Source organism: Pseudophryne corroboree, chromosome 11, assembly GCF_028390025.1.
Source record: "Pseudophryne corroboree isolate aPseCor3 chromosome 11, aPseCor3.hap2, whole genome shotgun sequence".
Classification (NCBI taxonomy): domain Eukaryota; kingdom Metazoa; phylum Chordata; class Amphibia; order Anura; family Myobatrachidae; genus Pseudophryne; species Pseudophryne corroboree.
The window spans coordinates 110498114-110520915 of record NC_086454.1 but is presented as its reverse complement, the minus strand read 5'-3'; the positions used below and the strand labels follow the sequence as shown (position 1 = coordinate 110520915).

General features: G+C 39.4%; 1 protein-coding gene across 1 annotated transcript in view; it reads left to right on the top strand.

The window, feature by feature from the left end:
* The window catches only part of LOC134968653 (mucin-5AC-like), a 104264-nt gene that overhangs the window by 58630 nt on the left and 22832 nt on the right, over window positions 1–22802 (top strand). The window contains 12 exon segments of the mRNA XM_063944177.1: window positions 1387–1487; window positions 2204–2355; window positions 3005–3143; window positions 3855–3965; window positions 4082–4261; window positions 5132–5371; window positions 5543–5699; window positions 6345–6473; window positions 8350–8500; window positions 8595–8638; window positions 9217–9429; window positions 9964–17808. Of these exon segments, the coding sequence (XP_063800247.1) occupies window positions 1387–1487; window positions 2204–2355; window positions 3005–3143; window positions 3855–3965; window positions 4082–4261; window positions 5132–5371; window positions 5543–5699; window positions 6345–6473; window positions 8350–8500; window positions 8595–8638; window positions 9217–9429; window positions 9964–17808 (9462 nt within the window).

Here is a 22802-nt window from a genome sequence, read left to right as displayed (position 1 = left end):
TATATATATATATATATATATACACACACACACACAGACACACTAGTTTTACGGACCCAGCATATACTGGGTCACCTCAGTCCCCACCCCCGTGATTGGCTCCGCCCAGTTCTGGAACCCCCCCCCCATGCAAATCCTGCGTTTGCCACTGGTATTGTGCAGTCATGTTAGTAGTAGTGAGAATGGGTTCAGCATTTCTTTTTTTTTGGTATTGTTGATATTCATGATGTTCACATGAGAATGTAGATATGATCCTAATGTTGATGTGTTTAGCATGTTGACATGGAACATGTCGACATTCAGCATGCCGACACAGATGAAATGTCAACATGTCGAAGAAACAGTGGGTCCCGGCGTTGCAGTGGTTACTCTTCTCCATTCGGCTCCGGTGCAGTTGTGTCTGTCCGGGTCTGGCTGTGTCATATGATGCGGAGTCCCTGTGGTTTTGGCTGAGTAAGAGTACCCCTATCCCTAAACCTCAGCCTAACCCTAAAGCTGGGTAAACAGCTACAAATGCATCTGTCCAATCTGACTGGTGGGAACAAAAACCTGGTGATGGATGGGAGCGAAGGACAATCGACCGTTTGCTCCCAAACACTGGAAAATGGGCAAAAACAATTGTTTGAGTAAATTTGTTAAATCAAACAGATTTAACCTATTTGTCTGAGTGGCCAATGTCTGTTTTTCAGTGTTTGGGAGCAAATGGTTGATTGTCCTTAGCTTCCATCCTTCACCAAATTCTGTTCCCACCAGCTTTAAGGTGCATACACATGAGTCGAATGCAGCCACGATGAGAACGTTCCCGATCAAATGGAACGACACATCGTGCACATCGGTCCGTGTGTATGACCGATGCAGATGGCGATGCATGCACCCGCGGGTCGCTAATGTCAGCCCCTGATCTTTTGAACATGCAAGAAGATCAGAGACTATCGTTAGCGATGCCATGCTGCCGAATGCAGCATGGCCTCCGCACAAAAGCACCTCCATTCGCCAATGCCTCCCCCCCCCCCCCTCCCTGTCGGGCACGATGTGATTGTACCGCCATGTGTACCCAGCTTTACTCTCCGCCTCCCACAGCCTAACCCAAACCCTCCAATCGCACCCTAACCCTAAAGTCGGCATTCTATAGAATGTCAGCATTTCACATGTCGACATCGTCTGCAGATGTTGATATGTTCCATGGTGACATTTCAACAATAATGTCATCATACTGTAGCTGTCAGCATTCTGATGTCGACACCATGACTGTCAACACATTTATGCACATCAGAACAATGATACACCTCATTATAATAGCTCCCTCCAGCTGTAGAAGAATATTTGCAGACTGTATTTCTGCTGCTAGAAGAACTGTCAGTCATCTCATAACGCTTTCGGTTTTAGTGTGCCCTGCGAATATGAGGTTCTTAGACTGTACTAATGCTTCAGTGGGAGCCAAAGGAGTGGAGTGTCAGAAGACTTGTCAAACCCTGGATATGGACTGTGTAAGTGAACACCATTGGTCTACAGTAACTGGTCCAACATGAACAGACATATATGTAACCTGGATATTAATCCTTTTGTAAACAATCTATGCAAGCATTCTGGAAATATATTACAAAGGCTTTTGCACAGATCACAAATGGCGTAGAAGTATTGCCAGCTCTCTGAAAATGTAATGGCTCTCTATTGATCTTTAGTGCAACATATAAGAGCCAAAACCTTATTTTCTACATAGACAAGGATATATTTAATACATGCTGTAGACAAACTGAACATAGGACAGCACAAATCAAGCAGCAGCAGCGGCGTATAAATCTTTTGCATGTAGTTTTTCCATTTAATTTAGTTTTTTATAATTAAGCACTTAATAAGGAACATTGGGGCAGCTGTATTAACCTGGAGAAGGCATAAGGAAGTGATAAACCAGTAATACACGTACCAGCCAATCAGCTCCAATATGTAAATTAACAGTTAGGAGGTGATTGGCTGGTGCGTGTATCAACTTGCATTTATCACTGGTTTTCACTTCCTTATATCATCTCCAGGTTAATACATCTGCCTCAATGATCAAAGGCTAGTATGGACATAGGGGGCACCCACAATATGTCTGGCAGCCTCTAATCTAAATATGGCCCTTGTTAGACTCCCTGATTAATGTTGTGTTCCCTACAGCTGGTATAAAAACACCATATTGAACCCATCTCTATTGCATCTGCAGTTCAGCATTCAGTGTGCTTCTGGCTGCGTCTGTCCGAATGGGCTTGTACTCAGTAACAATGGCAGCTGTGTCCAGGAGAAAGAGTGTCCATGTGTACACAATGGAAAAACTTACCAGAGTGGACAGTACATTCAACAAGATTGTAATACATGGTAAGTTACAATACAGCTGTCTGGAATCCATTTCTAGGGATGACATAAAATACCCACCGATACTGCCCATTATGGCAGGGTGAGGGTAGGCCCTACACACTGACAGATCCGCCGCCGAGCTGCCCGACAGCGGATATGGCCGACTGGCGGCACGGCGGCGAGGGAGCAGTGACGGGGGGAGTGAAGTTTCTTCACTCCCCCCGTCTCCCGGCTCCAAAGAAGTGCAGGCAAATATGGACAAGATCGTCCATATTGGCCTGCATGCACAAGCGATGGGGCACCAGTGATGAACGAGCGCAGGGCCACGCATTGTTCATCGCTGGTGCCTCCACACTGAAAGATATGAACGGTATCTCATTCATTAACGAACGAGATCGTTCATATCTTTCAGTATTATCGCCCAGTGTGTAGGGCCCATTATTTAGGTTTGGAGCAATTTAATAGTTCGTAGTGGATTTGCAAGCTATAGTCACATGAATATCCGTTCATACCACGAATGTCTATTATCACTGTGAATGGTCAACAGATCTTACTTGCATAGAAAGCTACATTAAGATGACCGCAAGATATCAGTTAGTTCTAATGATAACTATTTAAGCCGATAGTCTGTTGTACTGTAGTCATTGCTGACTTGTGTATCATTTCTCAGCACCTGCAAGGAGCGGAAGTGGCAGTGTACACAGAACGAGTGTGACAGAACCTGTGTCATATATGGAGAGGGGCATTATGTAACATTTGATGGCAAGCGTTTTGATTTTAGTGGCAATTGCGAGTATACCCTGACTCAGGTAGGAAGAGTACCCATTGTCATTCCAATATACTGTAGTTATATCAAGAGTCTTCTGTATTGATATGCTAAATATTCTGTTGTATTCTGTAGAGCTCTTGCTCCGGAAATAAACAGTGTCAAATTGCTAATTTATTGATAATATATGTATTCAGAATATACAATCCATTGTTGTCTTCAAAATATTTTTGTTCAAGTATTTGTTCATGTAACTGCAATTTTGTTACCTTTGATATGTTTGTTGTTACTTGGACAGATAAACAGATTTTAGTTGTAAACGTACATCTGCGCATTGTAATTTCACTTTACTGTTAACTTGATGAATAGTTAAAATTTTAAGAAAATAGGTATTTTGGAAAGTCAGAGACATTTAACAGACTGCTTAGTCTAATCATTAAGTACAAGCTTTGGTTCACTGTCTGCATGTATAGAATCTTTGCGGCACTCTGGCTGTTTGCAAGATCCGGTTAGAACATATAAGCTGTAAAATTGCACATTTATCCACCATGCTTCAGGGCATGGAGAAATAATAGCTAAATAATGATTATTATACCGCAGATCAAGCTTGCTTCTTCTGTATACTTTTCTGTTTGTGTTAGTGAGTTGGTGATGTAATTCTATGGCCTGCTTACCTATACTTTCCCCCTGACTTAAATTGCCAGCCATCGTTTTTTTACATTAACATTGTGTACTGTACTATATTATTCTAAAGGATTATTGTGCATCGAATTCTGGAAATGGCTCATTCCGAGTTATCACTGAGAACATTCCATGTGGGACAACTGGCGCTACCTGTTCCACAGCTATAAAACTGTTTCTTGGGGTGAGCATATAAACATAGCACTTATACTGTAGGCGCTACATTATTAAGACATATATACAATAGTTGTGTACTTCATATAACACTTCTTTTCTATTTTTGACATTTATGCTTGTCAGAACTTTGAATTGATACTGAGTGAAGGTTCATATGAAGTAGTGCAAAGGGACTTTGGAAGTGAGGTTCCCTTCCATGTCAGGGAGATGGGCATTTACCTTGTGATTGAGGTCAAGAATGGATTAATCCTCACATGGGACAAGAAAACCAGCATCTACATCAAGCTAAGCCCAGAATTCAAGGTGAGCAACCTCTCATGTTGTTGAGCCATCAGTGGTTTGTCTTTAAATACATTTTTCTGTTATACCTTTTGGTAGACATTAGCAATTGGTAATTATTAGCAATTCCACAATTAGCGTAGCAGTTCTATTCGTATTGGATTGTCCTGCTCTATAGGCAAAATTTTTGTCCGGTACTAATTAGGCTTTGGTGGTCGAATATTTTGGATTTCCTACACAGATGTTGACAAACACTGACCCAGAACTTTAAAGAATGACTTTACTGTTCCAAGGGCTCGCTAAGAGCAGGCATAGGCCTAAATATTGGGGTGGGCGGCCAAATCTGGGGAGGCGTGGCCATGCCCCATCAAAAATATTTGAGAAAAGTAGTATGTGCAGCTCCACATACTGCATGGGGGCATTTGGACATTTGTCCCCCTCAGCAGTGCTGCAATGGGAGATAATGTCCAGCTTAGCAGCTGACCCGGGCCCACTTCCAACAAGTATCTGCTCCCCCCTCTCGGAGCCTCTGATTGTTCCACCCAACCACAATTATCACTTCAAGCTCAAAGTTGCTGCTGACTATTTGACTAAGGATATGTACAGTATATAAGCTATAAATACTGTACCTAAAACAGTGATTCCTAAAAAAAATCTAAACTATGTAAGAAAGGTACGCCATAGACTATGGGCTGGATGTAATGAAATCCGCGTTCGGCGGCTGTGCAGGATGCCGGCCGAACTCTGAGGTTTTTTAAAGGGGCAATCATGTACAAGGCCATCGAACATGGACTTCATTACATCCTGGCCTATATCTCATAGATGATGTAGCATGTTCATGTATAAAATTGAGTCATATATTTCCATTAAAATATATATATGTCTTCACATTAGGAAAATGTCTGTGGTCTCTGTGGTAACTACGATGGCAGTGTCTCCAATGATTTTGCCACAAGGAGTCTGGTTGTGGTGGTCAATGAGCAGGTGTTTGGTAACAGTTGGAAAGCCTCCCCCACCTGTCCCGATGCCCTCCCTGTAAAGGACCCTTGCCTTGCTAATCCTTACCGTCAGAGCTGGTCTCAGAAGCACTGCAGCATTATCATGGGCTCTGTATTCTCTGCATGCCATTCAGAGGTAGGTTATAATATTCTATTGGAAACAGATAGAACCTGTTTACTATAAAAATAAGTAGATCTGAAGATAAAATGATTTTCTGCATTGTTTTATAATTTAATGGCAATTGTCTGTAGAACATGATTTCATCAACTGGTACCATTAAATCATTTAACCATATTCAACTGTTAGGTTGATCCTGTACCTTACAATGAGGCATGTGTCCGAGACACATGTGCGTGTGACTCTGGAGGAGATTGTGAGTGTTACTGTACAGCCGTTGCTGCTTATGCCTCTGCTTGCAGTGAAGCAGGAATCTGTGTATCATGGAGAACCCCAGAGATTTGCCGTAAGTTGCTACATTATTGGAAAATGCAAAACATGCAATATACTGTTTTCAGATATTTGGGTCAAAATTATCCCAGTATTAGCTCATAGTCAATAAATAATATTATGGCAGATTAAAGGTCCCTTCCCCACTCTTCTATCTGACCATACAAGTTGGGATCCCGTTCGGTGAAGCTCTGCATGAGTTTGAAATTAGAATCCATGTGAACTCCATGTGTCAGACTTGCTCAAAGGGGGTAGGGGAAATCCCCGGGGGGCCCCACTGCCATTGGGCCCCTACCCCTCCCTTACAGGTCACGTTTGAGACCATGCACTCTATGAATACATTGTTATTTTATTAGATTGTCAATCACTTGGTGGAGATGGACAGTGGACTGATGGCTAGCCACACCCCACAAGCATGGGCCTCTGTCGCTATATATCCCCGGTGGGACCTTAATTCCCAGTCCGACACTGGTGACCCTTTATGAGATTGCACTGCATAGATGCCGGAGAACTACTCTAATATATTGTTTTGCAACCTTAAGTTTGTGTCAGAAGGGGAAAGTACAGGGGTCAAATGCATAAGTCAAAACACGTCACTTACTGCATAATATTTTCCTGGACTTTACAAAGTTTTTTAAATAGTCTCATTTGTTATCTCCAGCTCTGTTTTGTGATTACTACAACCCCGAAGGAGAGTGTGAGTGGCACTACAAGCCTTGTGGGGCGCCTTGTATGAAAACCTGCAGGAACCCCAGTGGCGAGTGCATGGACCGGTTGCCAGGCTTAGAAGGTGAGCTGAGAACTCTTCCAGGTGTTTGGAAATCATACTGTATCTTTTCAATCACACACACACGGGAATAAATGTAATAGGGTCCGAGTTGCCGGAAGTGCAGGACTTCGGGTGAGGATGCATATATTTTTAAGTTGGTTTGCCACGTAAAATGATTGCTGCTTTAAAAATACAGGCAATTTCTTCCCGAAGTCCCGCACCTCCAGCAACTCGGACCCTATTACATTTTACCCCACAGTGTTTTCTCTATTCATTGTGTATTGCTTATGGAATGAGTTTATTTTACTGCACCTTGCAGTCTCAGAAAAAATGTCCTAGAGACAATCATTATTAATTGATAAGTTATATGATGCAATACAGAAGATATTGTTTTATTTATAGAGCCGCCACTCCCTGACAGGTTGGAGGTGAACATTTAATGCGCCAGTCACAGTGTAATGCATGCCATGCTTTACATTAAATGTGACTGCAGCTTTAAATGTTCACTTTCAACTGTCTGGAAGTGGTGGCTGACAAATTCACTGCTCCATATGTAAAGCCCATATTTTTCCCTTTTGAGTTATTTTGTTACTTAAGTGTACAGTAGATTTACTAAGGCTTTTAAAAATATAAAGTGGTGGTGTTACCCATAGCAACCAATCAAATTCTGTCCATAATTCCATTATTGCATCCTAGAAAATGATAGAATCTGGTTGTTCTGTGCAACATTTCAACTCGTCTGTTTCAGAATCTTTAGTAAATCTACCCCTTAGTGTTCACTGTGGACCTCATTCAGAGTTGGACGTAATTTGAGTCTAAGCAAACGTAAGATGCCACTATCTCTACAAAGCTAGCAAATATGCACACACCCACTGTGCCAGGAATACAACAGGTGGTGTGGCTTCACTGTGAGAGCAACACATTAGCAAATACACAGTACACAATTCTTATACATTACAGTAAATTGCTGGAAAGTGTTAATAAGTACAGTACCCAAGTTGCACTGATCATGTTAAACACAAATACAACAATATGCAACTATAAGCATATAGGAACAAGAAACAGGCTTTATTTTTTTTTAAATAAGTGCATTGTAATCAGTACATTGTAATCGTGCTATAGCCACAGTAGTTATGCCACACTTGACTACCCTCCCAGAAGCTGCTGGAAATTCACGATTTTGGGGGTAGTCCCCCACAGCCTAGGAAGGGTAGGTGGCTCTGCCGCATCCTGCCGCTTCCTGGTGAAGTGGATAGGATAAAGATAAATTCACTGCAAATTTAGCTATGCTGTGAAGGAGGCGGGACTAAAAGATGGAAGTTGCTTTATGTAGCCCCAACTCCTGCATGCGGACACGCAAATCACAGGCCATTTCCCCATCTAGGGGGTGGTGCCTAAATACATGAAAGTCTGCCCCTGCCCCTCAAAGCCTGCTGCTGGGTCTCCTCTCTGAGGTTCTCCCGGAGAGGAGACAAATAAAGAAGGCAAGTATGATTTATACTATATATGTATAATTGGGTGTATCTTAGAGAAGTTTGGTTAATCAAATGCATCCATAATCATCAATTATCATCAGCTCACAACGTGCACCATGGGTGAATGGCAGCAAGTCAGCCCACGCTAAATAGGTCCATTTGTGACTTTTAGATGGCCACCTTGTGATGCATGTTACATGCCCTTACTGTACTTTGGCCACATCTACATACCACCACTAACCCCTAGACTGGTACCCGTGCTTCAGATAGCCATAAGTGGAAGATGCAACCAAGTCTCAAGGGCAAATTGATGTCTATGCGCATTGCATTTAAATGCAACTGTGAATAAGGTTTCTGGATTATAATAACCTATGCTGAATACATTTTTGGTTCTATATAAAGTTTCTCATTTTTTATTTCAGGGTGTTATCCAAAATGCCCAACAGCTCGTCCTTTCTTTGATGAGGACATTATGAAGTGTGTTGCTCAGGCAAACTGTGGCTGCTATGATGATGACAGCAAACGCTACAATGTTGGGGACAATGTGCCATCCTACAATAACTGTGAATCCTGGTAATCCTCTATCTTACTTGTAACCAATTTGCTTTGGACATCTGGTCATAAATCAATTAACCTACTAAATATGTACATGTCATTTGTTTTTTAGTATTTGCACAAAAAAAGGCCGTCGCTGTCAGATGGATCTTAGGGGTAAGTTTCACGTGGCAAACATACAAATCTTGTAATATGTGTTAGATTGCTTACATTTTTAGCATGGAGTTATCCTTATTTCAACCGAACCACATAAGCAGTAGCCACAGAAAAATACCAGTCACCAAAGTGTGCTTCAGTTTTGGTGGCTGATAATGCTTCTGCCATACAGTAGACTCATACTATCCATATATAAAAAAAAACACAAAAAGACACCTCCTAATACAAAATAATGACACAACACTAACTGAGATCCAAATCTGCAACCAGATAGATCAATAATATTGGCTTATCTAAACCAATATTACTGTACTGTAGGACCACTCCACAAGGACCATTCAGCCGTGAAAAGAGTGGATAAGTGGATCAAAATTGGTCCAATGGATAAGTTGCACTTAGCAACCAAATAGCTTTGTGGTAGGATTTATCAAGTAAATTCTATAAAATGAGTCCACTGGCCCCCTTCTTTATTATTTTCATTGCTTGATTCCACACACCCCCATATATCTGTAGAATAGCACATTTTATAACAATACAACATAAATGTTTAACTAAAATAATGCTCCTTAACCTCACAGCGTGCTACTGTATCTATGGAAATGTGATGTACAATTATGGAGCGGTCGTCTACAATACCACTGATGGAATTGGAGGATGCATAACAGCCACATGTTCATCAAATGGAACGATCACTAGAAGCATCTATCCCTGTATCCCAACCACCAAGGCACCCATCACAACATTCCATTTTTAAACAACCACTGAACACATGGGGAACCTGTCCACCACAGGTAGAAAGAGTTAATTTCATGAAGTGGTGTTTTCTATAAAGTTATACTGAGTGCTGGATTATTTTGTGGCTGTCATTTATCACAGTACTATGTTTCCTGGTTTCTCCAGACACCACAATAAGCATTTTATTACATACAGTAGATCTTAAAATAGATTCTTATTATCATAATATAAAAGTGATTACTGTTATTTTCAAACTCTGGGGTCTATTTATTAATCCTTGGATGGAGATAAAGTGGACGGATATAAAGTACTAGCCAAACAGCTTCTAACTATCATTTTTCAAACACAGGCTGTAACAAAGCAGTTAGGAGCATATTGGCTGGTACTTTAGCTCCATCTACTTTTCTCCATCCAAGGCTTAGTAAAGACCCCTCTGTCTTTTAGAAAGTTAGTAACAATTAGTGATACAGTAGCTCCTTATTTTGATTCAATATAATGTTATGAACTTTGGCATTTAGCAAATTTTTATTAATATTATTATTATTATTATTATCATCATCAACATTTTCATTGAATTGTTTCATTTGCAGAATCAAGGTCTCCAACTTCTGTATCCTGCCTTGAAGAAGTATGTAAGTGGTCAGTTTGGTATGACATCAGTTGCCCCAAATATGGTGAAAACGATGGAGACTTTGAAACATTTGAAAATATCACAAAAAAAGGCTACTCTGTCTGTAAAGTCCCATCTCAAGTGGAATGTCGAGCCCAGAAGTTTCCAAAAATCCCTGTTGCTGATTTGGGTCAGATAATACAGTGTGATACATCGGTGGGCCTTGTATGCCACAATCTAGACCAATTCTCACAATTATGCTTTAATTATGAGATCCGTATACTCTGCTGTAGCTACGTTCCTTGCAAAGAGTCTACCAAAGTTCCTCTTATACATTCATCCTTCTTCACAGTAACACCAAAAACTGTAATTACGTCAAGTGGACAATCACAAGACAAAATTACCACAGTAACCAGCCATTCAGTTAAAACTACAGCTAAGTCACCCACTGAAAAGTCAAGTACAATGAAACCAGTATCCAAATCGCATGCAACAATTCATACCACACCATGCAAGGAAGAGAGATGCACTTGGACACAATGGTATGATCTCCATTTTCCAAGTATTGTTCCATCTGATGGAGACTTTGAAACAATGGAGAACATCAGAGCTACTGATCAAACTGTGTGCAGGAATCCTGAGAAAATTATGTGCCGAGTTGAGAGGTTTCCAAATAAAACAATTGAGGAGATTGGGCAGGTAGTTACTTGCAATGTTACTCATGGTCTAGTCTGCAATAACAGAAACCAGGGTGGGAATTTCCCCCTTTGCTACAACTATCAAGTAAAAATACTGTGTTGCTCTATGCATGATTGTGAATTATATAATGACTCTGTCTATTCAACTGCACCATTCAAAAAGACAGCTAGTACAACTAGAAAAGTTACCTCTGGCTTTCAAAGGACTACACACAGCATACCTTGTAAACCTGTATGCAAGTGGTCACAGTGGTTTGATGTAAGTTTTCCTAATGCAGACACTAATGGAGATATTGAAACCTACAAAAACATTCAAAATTCAGGATTCAGTATTTGTCAGAAGCCTTCTAACATTCAGTGTAGAGCTGCTGATTTTCCATATGTACCACTGAATGAATTACAACAGACTGTGCAGTGCAATGTCAGTTATGGCCTGGTTTGTAACAATGAGGAACAAAATGGATCATTTCCTTATTGTTACAATTATGAAATCCGTGTGTCCTGTTGTTCTGGATGTGAATCCAATGGATATACATCTAGCACTATCCGTAAGACTACAAATTCACACATTACTTCAAGTCTGTCCTATAAAGAACATACAAGCAGCAATTTAGGCAAGACCAAAAAGAAACTAACAACTTTTCTTCCTAGTTCAAAATTCACAGGAGAGCACCATGTTACTAGCATTTTATATTCAACATTTACTACAAGTATCCCCAAGTCAAGTACCAAAGCAGAACCTGGTACCATAAATACCATTACATCAACACACCCCAAGTCAAGCACACATGTCCAGACAGTATCACCACATAAAGAAGAGTCTACTTCACACAAACCTAGTTCCATTAAAACAACTAAAGCTTCAACTGCATCTCATGAGAAATCAACTATAAAAATAGCTGCTTCAACTAGTAACACAAAAACAGATTCTAATAAAAACACCAAAACATTGACATCTGCAGAAGAAGTAGTTCATTCCTATACACCTAAGAAACCTACAATAAATGTTGTTACTGCACCACTTGAAAAGCCAACTACGAAACTAACAACAAAAAAATTGAGTACAATTAAAGAAGATTCATCTCAGCCAACTTCCATAAATTCTTCAAGAACATCTATAACATCTAAAAAACCCACTACAAATTCTACACAATTTATTGAAGTGACTTCTGCATTCAAAACTGCTCCTGGCATAAAAAGTACTAAAATTACATCTTCCAGATTAAGTACAGTCATGAAAAAGTCAACAACTGCATCTGAATATAAAGAAACCACTTTTCACATACCCGTTTCTGTTAAAACCCCTAAAGTTTCTACAGAATCTGGTAAACTAACATCTTCATACAAGAACACATCTGGTAAGCCAATTACAACTCAAGCCACATCTCCTAAAAGAAGTTCAGCATTCCACAAAACAACCAAAGAATCTGAGCATGAAGAAACCACATCTAATACACCCATTTCCATCAAAACAACTAAAGTATCTACAAAATCAAGTGAAGAAGCAAGTGCTTTAAAGACTTCTCCTGGCAAGATAATTACCACAAAAGAAACATCCTCCAGACTAAGTACAACCACACACAAGATGACAAGTGAGCCTGAACATGAAGTATTTACATCTGACAAACCTATTCAAACTACTAAAGTATTTCCAGAAGCTGGTAAATTAACATCTTCATACAAGACCACACCTGGCAAGCCAATTACAACTCAAGCAATATCTCCTAAAGAAAGTACAGCATTCCAGAAAACAACCAAAGAATCTGAACATGAAGAAAGCACTTCTCATGCACCCATTTCCATCAAAACTACTAAAGTATCTACAAAATCAGGTGAAGAAACAACTGCTTTAAAGACTTCTCCTGGCAAAATTATTACCACAAAAGAAACATACTCTGGACTAAGTACAACTGCTCACAAGATGACAAGTGATTCTGAACCTGAAGTATTTACATCGGAGAAAACTATCGAAACCAATAAAGTTTCTACAGAATCTGGTAAATTAACATCTTCCTACAAGAGCACATCTGGTAAGCCAATTACAACTCCAGCAATTTCTCCAAAAGGAAGTACAGCATTCCAGAAAACAACCAAAGAATTTGAAAATGAAGAAACCACTTCTCATGCACCCAATTCCATCAAAACTACTAAAGTATCAACAGAATCAGGTGAAGAAACAAGTGCTTTAAAGACTACTCCTGGCAAAATTATTACTACAAAAGAAACATCCTCCGGACTAAGTACAACTTCTCACAAGATGACAAGTGAGTCTGAACATGAAGTATTTACATCTGAGAAACCTATTAAAACTACTAAAATAGCTACAGAATCTGGTAAACTAACATCTTCATACAAGAGCACATCTGGTAAGCCAATTACAACTCAAGCAATATCTCCTAAAGGAAGTACAGCATTTCAGAAAACAACCAAAGAATCTGAGCATGAAGAAACCACTTCTCATACACCCATTTCCATCAAAACCACTAAAGTATCTACAAAATCAGGTGTAGAAACAAGTGCTTTAAAGACTACCCCTGGCAAAATTATTACCACAAAAGGAACATCCTCCAGACAAAGTACAATCGCTCACAAGATGACAAGTGAGTCTGAACATGAAGTATTTACATCTGAGAAACCTATTCAAACTACTAAAATATCTACAGAATCTGGTAAACTAACATCTTCATACAAGAGCACATCTGGTAAGCCAATTACAACTCCAGCAATATCTCCTAAAGGAAGTACAGCATTCCAGAAAACAACCAAAGAATCTGAGCATGAAGAAAGCACTTCTCCTATAACCATTTCCATCCAAACCACTAAAGTATCTACAAACTCAGGTGAAGAATCAACTGCTTTAAAGACTACTCCTGGAAATATGATTACCACAAAAGAAACATCCTCCAGACAAAGTACAACTGCTCACAAGATGACAAGTGAGTCTGAACATGAAGTATTTACATCTGAGAAAACTATTCAAACTACTAAAATATCTACAGAATCTGGTAAACTAACATTTTCATACAAGAGCACATCTGGTAAGCCAATTACAACTCCAGCAATATCTCCTAAAGGAAGTACAGCATTCCAGAAAACAACCAAAGAATCTGAGCATGAAGAAAGCACTTCTCATATATCCATTTCCATCAAAACCACTAAAGTATCTACAAACTCAGGTGAAGAATCAACTGCTTTAAAGACTACTCCTGGCAAAATGATTACCACAAAAGAAGCATCTTCCAGATTAAGTACAACCGCTCACGAGCTGACAAGTGATTCTGAACATGAAGTATTTACATCTGAGAAACCTATTCAAACTACTAAAATAGCTACAGAATCTGGTAAACTAATATCTTCATACAAGAGCACATCTGGTAAGCCAATTACAACTCAAGCAATATCTCCTAAAGGAAGTACAGCATTCCAGAAAACAACCAAAGAATCTGAGCATGAAGAAAGCACTTCTCCTATAACCATTTCCATCCAAACCACTAAAGTATCTACAAACTCAGGTGAAGAATCAACTGCTTTAAAGACTACTCCTGGAAATATGATTACCACAAAAGAAACATCCTCCAGACAAAGTACAACTGCTCACAAGATGACAAGTGAGTCTGAACATGAAGTATTTACATCTGAGAAAACTATTCAAACTACTAAAATATCTACAGAATCTGGTAAACTAACATTTTCATACAAGAGCACATCTGGTAAGCCAATTACAACTCAAGCAATATCTCCTAAAGAAAATACAGCATTCCAGAAAACAACCAAAGAATCTGAACATGAAGAAACCACTTCCCATACACCCATTTCCATCAAAAGTACTAAAGTATCTACAGAATCAGTTGAAGAAACAACTGATTTAAAGACTACTCCTGGCAAAATTATTACCACAAAAGAAACATCCTCCGGACTAAGTACAACTGCTCACAAGATGACAAGTGAGTCTGAACATGAAGTATTTACATCTGAGAAACCTATTGAAACCAATAAAGTTTCTACAGAATCTGGTAAATTAACATCTTCCTACAAGAGCACATCTGGTAAGCCAATTACAACTCCAGCAATATCTCCTAAAGGAAGTACAGCATTCCAGAAAACAACCAAAGAATCTGAGCATGAAGAAAGCACTTCTCATATATCCATTTCCATCAAAACCACTAAAGTATCTACAAACTCAGGTGAAGAATCAACTGCTTTAAAGACTACTCCTGGCAAAATGATTACCACAAAAGAAACATCCTCCAGACAAAGTACAACCACTCACAAGATGACAAGTGAGTCTGAACATGAAGTATTTACATCTGAGAAACCTATTCAAACTACTAAAATATCTACAGAATCTGGTAAACTAACATCTTCATACAAGAGCACATCTGGTAAGCCAAGTACAACTGAAGCAATATCTCCTAAAGAAAGTACAGCATTCCAGAAAACAACCAAACAATCTGAACAAGAAGAAACTACTTCTCATGTACCCATTTCCATCAAAACTACTAAAATATCTACAGAATCAGGTGAAGAAACAACTGCTTTAAAGACTTCTCCTGGCAAGATAATTACCACAAAAGAAACATCTTCCAGATTAAGTACAACCGCTCACGAGCTGACAAGTGATTCTGAACATGAAGTATTTACATCTGAGAAACCTATTCAAACTACTAAAATAGCTACAGAATCTGGTAAACTAACATCTTCATACAAGAGCACATCTGGTAAGCCAATTACAACTCAAGCAATATCTCCTAAAGGAAGTACAGCATTCCAGAAAACAACCAAAGAATCTGAGCATGAAGAAAGCACTTCTCATATATCCACTTCCATCAAAACCACTAAAGTATCTACAAACTCAGGTGAAGAATCAACTGCTTTCAAGACTACTCCTGGCAAAATGATTACCACAAAAGAAACATCCTCCAGACAAAGTACAACCACTCACAAGATGACAAGTGAGTCTGAACATGAAGTATTTACATCTGAGAAACCTATTCAAACTACTAAAATATCTACAGAATCTGGTAAACTAACATCTTCATACAAGAGCACATCTGGTAAGCCAAGTACAACTGAAGCAATATCTCCTAAAGAAAGTACAGCATTCCAGAAAACAACCAAACAATCTGAACAAGAAGAAACTACTTCTCATGTACCCATTTCCATCAAAACTACTAAAATATCTACAGAATCAGGTGAAGAAACAACTGCTTTAAAGACTTCTCCTGGCAAGATAATTACCACAAAAGAAACATCTTCCAGATTAAGTACAACCGCTCACGAGCTGACAAGTGATTCTGAACATGAAGTATTTACATCTGAGAAACCTATTCAAACTACTAAAATAGCTACAGAATCTGGTAAACTAACATCTTCATACAAGAGCACATCTGGTAAGCCAATTACAACTCAAGCAATATCTCCTAAAGGAAGTACAGCATTCCAGAAAACAACCAAAGAATCTGAGCATGAAGAAAGCACTTCTCATATATCCACTTCCATCAAAACCACTAAAGTATCTACAAACTCAGGTGAAGAATCAACTGCTTTCAAGACTACTCCTGGCAAAATGATTACCACAAAAGAAACATCCTCCAGACAAAGTACAACCACTCACAAGATGACAAGTGAGTCTGAACATGAAGTATTTACATCTGAGAAACCTATTCAAACTACTAAAATATCTACAGAATCTGGTAAACTAACATCTTCATACAAGAGCACATCTGGTAAGCCAAGTACAACTGAAGCAATATCTCCTAAAGGAAGTACAGCATTCCAAAAAACAACCAAAAAATTTGAAAATGAAGAAACCACTTCTCATGTACCCAGTTCCATTAAAACAACTAAAGTATCAACAGAATCAGGTGAAGAAACAACTGCTTTAAAGACCACTCCTGTCAAAATTATTACCACAAAAGAAACATCTTCCGGACTAAGTACAACCGCACACAAGATGACAAGTGAGCCTGAAAATGAAGTATTTACATCTGAGAAACCTATTCAAACTACTAAAATATCTACAGAATCTGGTAAACTAACATCTTCATACAAGAGCACATCTGGTAAGCCAATTACAACTCAAGCAATATCTCCTAAAGGAAGTACAGCATTCCAGAAAACAACCAAAAAATTTGAAAATGAAGAAACCACTTCTCATGTACCCAGTTCCATTAAGACCACTAATGTATCAACAGAATCAGGTGAAGAAACAACTGCTTTAAAGACCACTCCTGTCAAAATTATTACCACAAAAGAAACATCCTCCAGACTAAGTACAACCGCTCACAAGAGGACAAGTGAGTCTGAACATGAAGTATTTACATCTGAGAAACCTATTGAAACCAATAAAGTTTCTACAGAATCTGGTAAATTAACATCTTCATACAAGAGCACATCTGGTAAGACAATTACAACTCCAGCAATATCTCCTAAAGGAAGTACAACATTCCAGAAAACAACCAAAGAATCTGAGCATGAAGAGACCACTTTTCATACATCCACTTCCATCAAAACCACTAAAGTATCTACAAAATCAGGTGAAGAAACAACTGCTTTAAAGACTACTCCTGGCAAAATTATTACCACAAAAGAAACATCCTCCAGACAAAGTACAACCACTCACAAGATGACAAGTGAGTCTGAACATGAAGTATTTACATCTGAGAAACCTATTAAAACTACTAAAATATCTACAGAATCTGGTAAACTAACATCTTCCTACAAGAGCACATCTGGTAAGCCAATTACAACTGAAGCAATATCTCCTAAAGAAAATACAGCATTCCAGAAAACAACCATAGAATCTGAACATGAAGAAACCACTTCTCAAACACCCAGTTCCATTAAAACCACTAAAGTATCTACACAATCAAGTGCAAAAACATCTGCCTTCATTACGACTCCTATTAAAATCAGTGCATCTCTAAAAACAATGTCTACAAAAACTACCCAGAAGGTCATTTCTGAACAAACAGCAAAGTCTCCAAAACCATCAAATTTATCAACCTCTGGAAAAATGAGCACTGTTAAAATTATTACCAAAACATTTAAACCTGTCATATCAACTACAGTATCATTTTCTACAGCTCGATGTATGTGCAATGCTAATGGACTTTTGATCCCGCCTGGTAAGTATTTTATACTTTTAAGAAAACAAAAAATATGTTGAGTCCACTACAAATTAAATGTACTTTGTGGACATGGAAAAACATAACTTTTATTTTATGAATAAATCAGTGTAAAAATATTCCTTATGAAGTACCGTATTTTTCGGACCATAAGACGCGCCTGACCATAAGACGCACCTAGTTTTTAGAGTAGGAAAACTGGAAAAAAAATATTCTGACCTCTAAGAGATATTTCTGTGATTTCTCAGACTCAAGAATACAGTGCAGCCTTCTGTCAGAGCCAGCATACACAGACACACACACACATCAGAGCCAGCATACACACACACACACACTGACAGTACCAGTGGTTCCCTGCGTCTCCTGAAGAGGGAGGAGGTGGGGGGGAGCGGGGGAGTCACATGACACCTGCTCTGCTGCTGAGAAGTGGACGCTCTGCGCTCTGCTGATGACGGCGCAGCAGCAGCAGCATCCAGGACCCGCCGCTACCCGCCGGCCGCCGCTACCCGACAGTACCAGTGGTTCCCAGCGTCTCCTGAGGAGGTGGGGGGAGCGGGGGAGTTTACATGACGCCGGCTCTGCTGCTGAGATGTGGCCGCAGCAGCATCCAGGACCCGCCGCTACCCGCCGGCCGCCGCTATCCGCAAACGTCTTATTCGCTTCATAAGACGCACATACTTTTCCCCCCACATCTTATGGTCCGAAAAATACGGTAGTTTAGTAAGTTGACATCTAAATATATTTTGCTACATACAGGATATTGGGCAACTGAGGTCCTAATTCAGATGTGGTTGGAGTTGCTATCACTGCTGCTTTCTTGGAAGCAGCAGCGATAGCTCTGTATGATAATGCAGCAGGAAGTGTCTATTACAAGCAGACATCTCCTGCTGCAGTAGTGATCTGATCTGCATCCTAGGTAGCAGATTCAGACATTCAGTCACCATTGGGTGGCTTACGACACCCATGGCGACACGCAAGTCACCTGTCGCAGAGGCTATGAAATCTCCATTCAACAACTGAGATCCCTGACCTCTACCCTCCCTTGTAAATGGCTGCGACAAACCTCCATTCTTACAAACATTGGCCATTGCCTCCCCTCCCCACCCCCAGATGAAAGCAGACTGTCAGTCACTGAAAGTCTGCTACCGTCCTGCATCCTATGTCACAGGACCCATTTGCGCACATGCAGAATAGGTCCTGCGCATAAGCAAAGTACTGATAATTTAACTTTGTGGCACAGGCCGCAACTCTAACCACATCTGACCCTTAGTGATGGAAATTGTAAGACAATATTACAGACAATACAATTACTCAGCATATTAAACAACAATTGGGTTGCCGCATGTTTGTGTCTGGCTTCCTGGACGATGAGATTTTATATAACAGTAATCTTAGTATAAAACTCTTGTACCACTATATGAAAGTAGAATGAGTCTCTGGGAAAAATTTATTTTTTTTCAGACAACAGTCTCAGCACTAGTACTTGGTTGCTGCTCCTGCTTTTCTATTGACTGGTCATGATCCATAATGACTCCCAGCACTTATATTATTAGCGTGGTGGCACCGCACCTACTTAGCATTATTATAACATAGTGCCACTGCCTATAACTGAACACACACAATATTGTTTTATTTTTTTTACTTTTTTATATTTTCTTACATACTGCAAGTCACACATAACTTATATTATTAACGGGGTGTCATAGCACCCATGAGCAATATTGTAAACATTTCCACTGACCGCACTGAACACAAACAAGTTTTACAAAGTTTTTCTGTTTTTTAACAAATGACAACTTTATACTGCGACTCCCACGCTACTTATATTATTATTAATGCAGTGGCATCTAAAAGGCACATCAGCAGCTGAAACTCATCACCAACCTGTTGAGGTGTACAGTTACAACATCATATCACGAAAATAGGTTTGTTGCACTGTGTGTGGTAGACATGCTTGTCCGGCTAGATCGCTGCTCATCTTGAATTTCTGTTCTGCTGTTACCACAGGCAGTTCGCCAAACCCAAACCTGTTTCCATGATATGACATTATCATCATACACCTCGACAAGTTGGCAAATAATTTCAGCTGCTGATGTGCCTTTAAGATGCAGAAATCTGATCACACTGCACACCTCAATGTTTGACTATGTTTCACCAGCCCCGCCATCTCACAACTGATGTTGGGACAGTATGACTGATATGAGGAACAGTTTAATGGCCATGATGGAGAACAATGGTCTACCTGCTCTGAGCTGGTGGGAAATTAGTAGGAAATAGAGAACATAACATGAGAGGTCTTGTCACCTTACTTATTAAACCAACCTCGTCAGAGAAAGAGAGCAGGGGGGCCATGTGTAGGCTCCGATAGGGCCCCCTCGTCTCTGGCAATGCAATAGACTCTGGCCTTGTGCCAGGTTAACCTGAGATATAGCACCTTTTGCCGTTAGCAATAGGGTGTTGCCACTCACCTCTAAAATAAAATAAAGAAAATAAAATAAAACAGAAACCAAAGAGATAGCTAAGGCGCTAGTGCCAAATACAGAAAACCACTCAATTAATAAAAATAAATGAATTTAATAAATAAAATGCAAATCGCTATAAATGCACAGAAGAAAAATATAACAAAGAAAATGCAAAGAAGTGATTGATTTATTACTCCCTGGAGTATTGTTTTTTTATTTATTTTTTATTTTCTTGTGTTATATTGTTCTATGTATTTATGTCTATTTGCATTTTTTTATTTATTACATTTATTATTTTCATGCATTAGGTAGTCCCATGTATTTGGCACCAGCGCCCCCAGCTATTTTATTTTTGTTTCTATTTGATATTAGTTGTTCCATCCGTTCTTCGCATGGGAGTTTCTGATTTTCATGGTTGTAAATATAAATGAGTGTTAAAAATTTGGTAAACCTTTGGGGCTAGATGTCATAGGGCGCGATTTTTTAGGTGTCTAAAAAATCGCACCAAAACACACGTTTGTAACTTTTTACTTAAAATCGCACATGTAATAGGGTGCAAATTTTAAAGTTAAAACAGAAATCACATGCGATTTTTGGCAATTTTTAGTAAAGGAAACGTGATTTTTTTTTGTAATAAAAAAATCATGTGGTTTTTGGTCATGTTTTTATTGCTTAGAAGCATGCACAGATAAGTGTGATCCGTGCATGCTTCTGTATGGAACAGTAAAACAAGTGTTAAATATTTTTTTTAAAATGATGCGCAGGTCCCCCCCAAAAGCATAACCAGCCCCAGACTCTTTGAGAAGGTCCTGGTTGCAAAAATACAGGTAAAAAATTGACTGGGGTTCCCCGTATTTAAACAACCAGCACCAGACTCTTGGACTGGTCCTGGTTCCAAAAATATGAGGGACAAAAGAAGTAGGGGTCCCCTCCATCCTTGGGCTGTAGATGGAGAACTGATATCCGTGAAAGTGTTAAAAAGAATATTGTCTTTTTTGTGGAACTACAAGTCCCAGCAAGCCTCCCCAGCATGCTGGTACTTGGAGAGCCACAAGTACCAGCATGTGGGGAATTAAAGGGCCCGTTGGTACCTGTAGTTCCGCAACAAAAGAAATACCCCAAAAAAGACAAGACACACACACCTTGAAAGTAAAAGTTTATTTACACACTTACACACTCACACATACTTACCTACCTACATCCCACGCCGCCATTCATGTCCCCTTGTCAAAGCAGAATCCATTAAGGTACCTGTTTTAAAAAAATATATATTTGCCAAAAATCCTGTGAAGATCTGTCCTCTTCGATCCATGTAAGCATCCCAGGGGTTAAAATAAAAAACACATTCACTCGGACCAACGAACATGTAGAAGTGTATGTGTAAACATACACTTCTCCTATGCGAATGAGGACCCTCAACTGATAGTAATATCAATAGAGGGTCCGGTCCGGTGTGGTGCCTCTGGACTGGCTGAGCTGGGTGGCCTTAGTGTGGCATACCTTTACATTCTATTAACACTTTTCACTTATTAATTTTTTAACACTATTTCTCTATTTTAGTTGCATTTCATTTATGTATCACTTTCTCTATAGCTTCGGCTTCCTAAATACTAATTTATTAACACTATAGTTTTATCACTGGTATGCTACGCTGGGCTTTCTGGCTTATGCTGGTGTTTTGGGGTGCCACACCCTGCACCTAGATATAGCGCTAGGGACCCCAAATATACAGAGACGCCTTGATGCGGCTTTGGGGCTTATTCACACATTTGCGCAAATATGTGTAACGAAGATCTCTGAATTCTATTATTATGTGGAATTTATGTCTGGTTACGGTTATCATTCAGGGTGCTGGGGGAAACAAATGCCCTTTTTTTTCTTGTTTAGAAATACCCCTCCCTTTCGAGCACCTGAATGATATCACTAAGCTAATTGAGCATCTACCAATATATATGTAAGCTATTACATTTGCAATTTTTGGAAAACATGCAAATTTGCTGTAAAAATCGCACATTTTCCCAAATTGGACCCTATTACATTTAGCCTATAGAGTTGTAAATTTGAGACGTCTTAATGTAAGTAAATATTAATCCATGGTTCTTGGCGTTACCCGTTGATCACCCGTAGCAGATAAAGTAAAAAGTGACAGGTCCATTTTTGTAGTTTATTAAATTCTACACACTGTATGTGCAATCCAAATTTTGATCCAATTGTCAGTTTGGGTGTTATCATTCACGCAACTCAAGCCACACATTTCTAATAACGTCGTTATGTCAACCTCCTGTTCATCCCCTTAGGGGAGGTTTATTAAAATTCGAATAACGTTGTTTTCCTATTTCCCACCTGCAGAATACCTATGTTAAATTTCAGCTTCCTAACATATCGGGAAGTAAGAGAATTAGTGATGAGTGAGTGAGTGAGTGAGTGAGTGAGTGAGTGAGTGAGTGAGTGAGGGCTTTAACATTTCTATTAATAGATGAGTGTGCTTCCCATGTAAAAGGTCATAATATGCTAATAGTTGTACTTATGTGA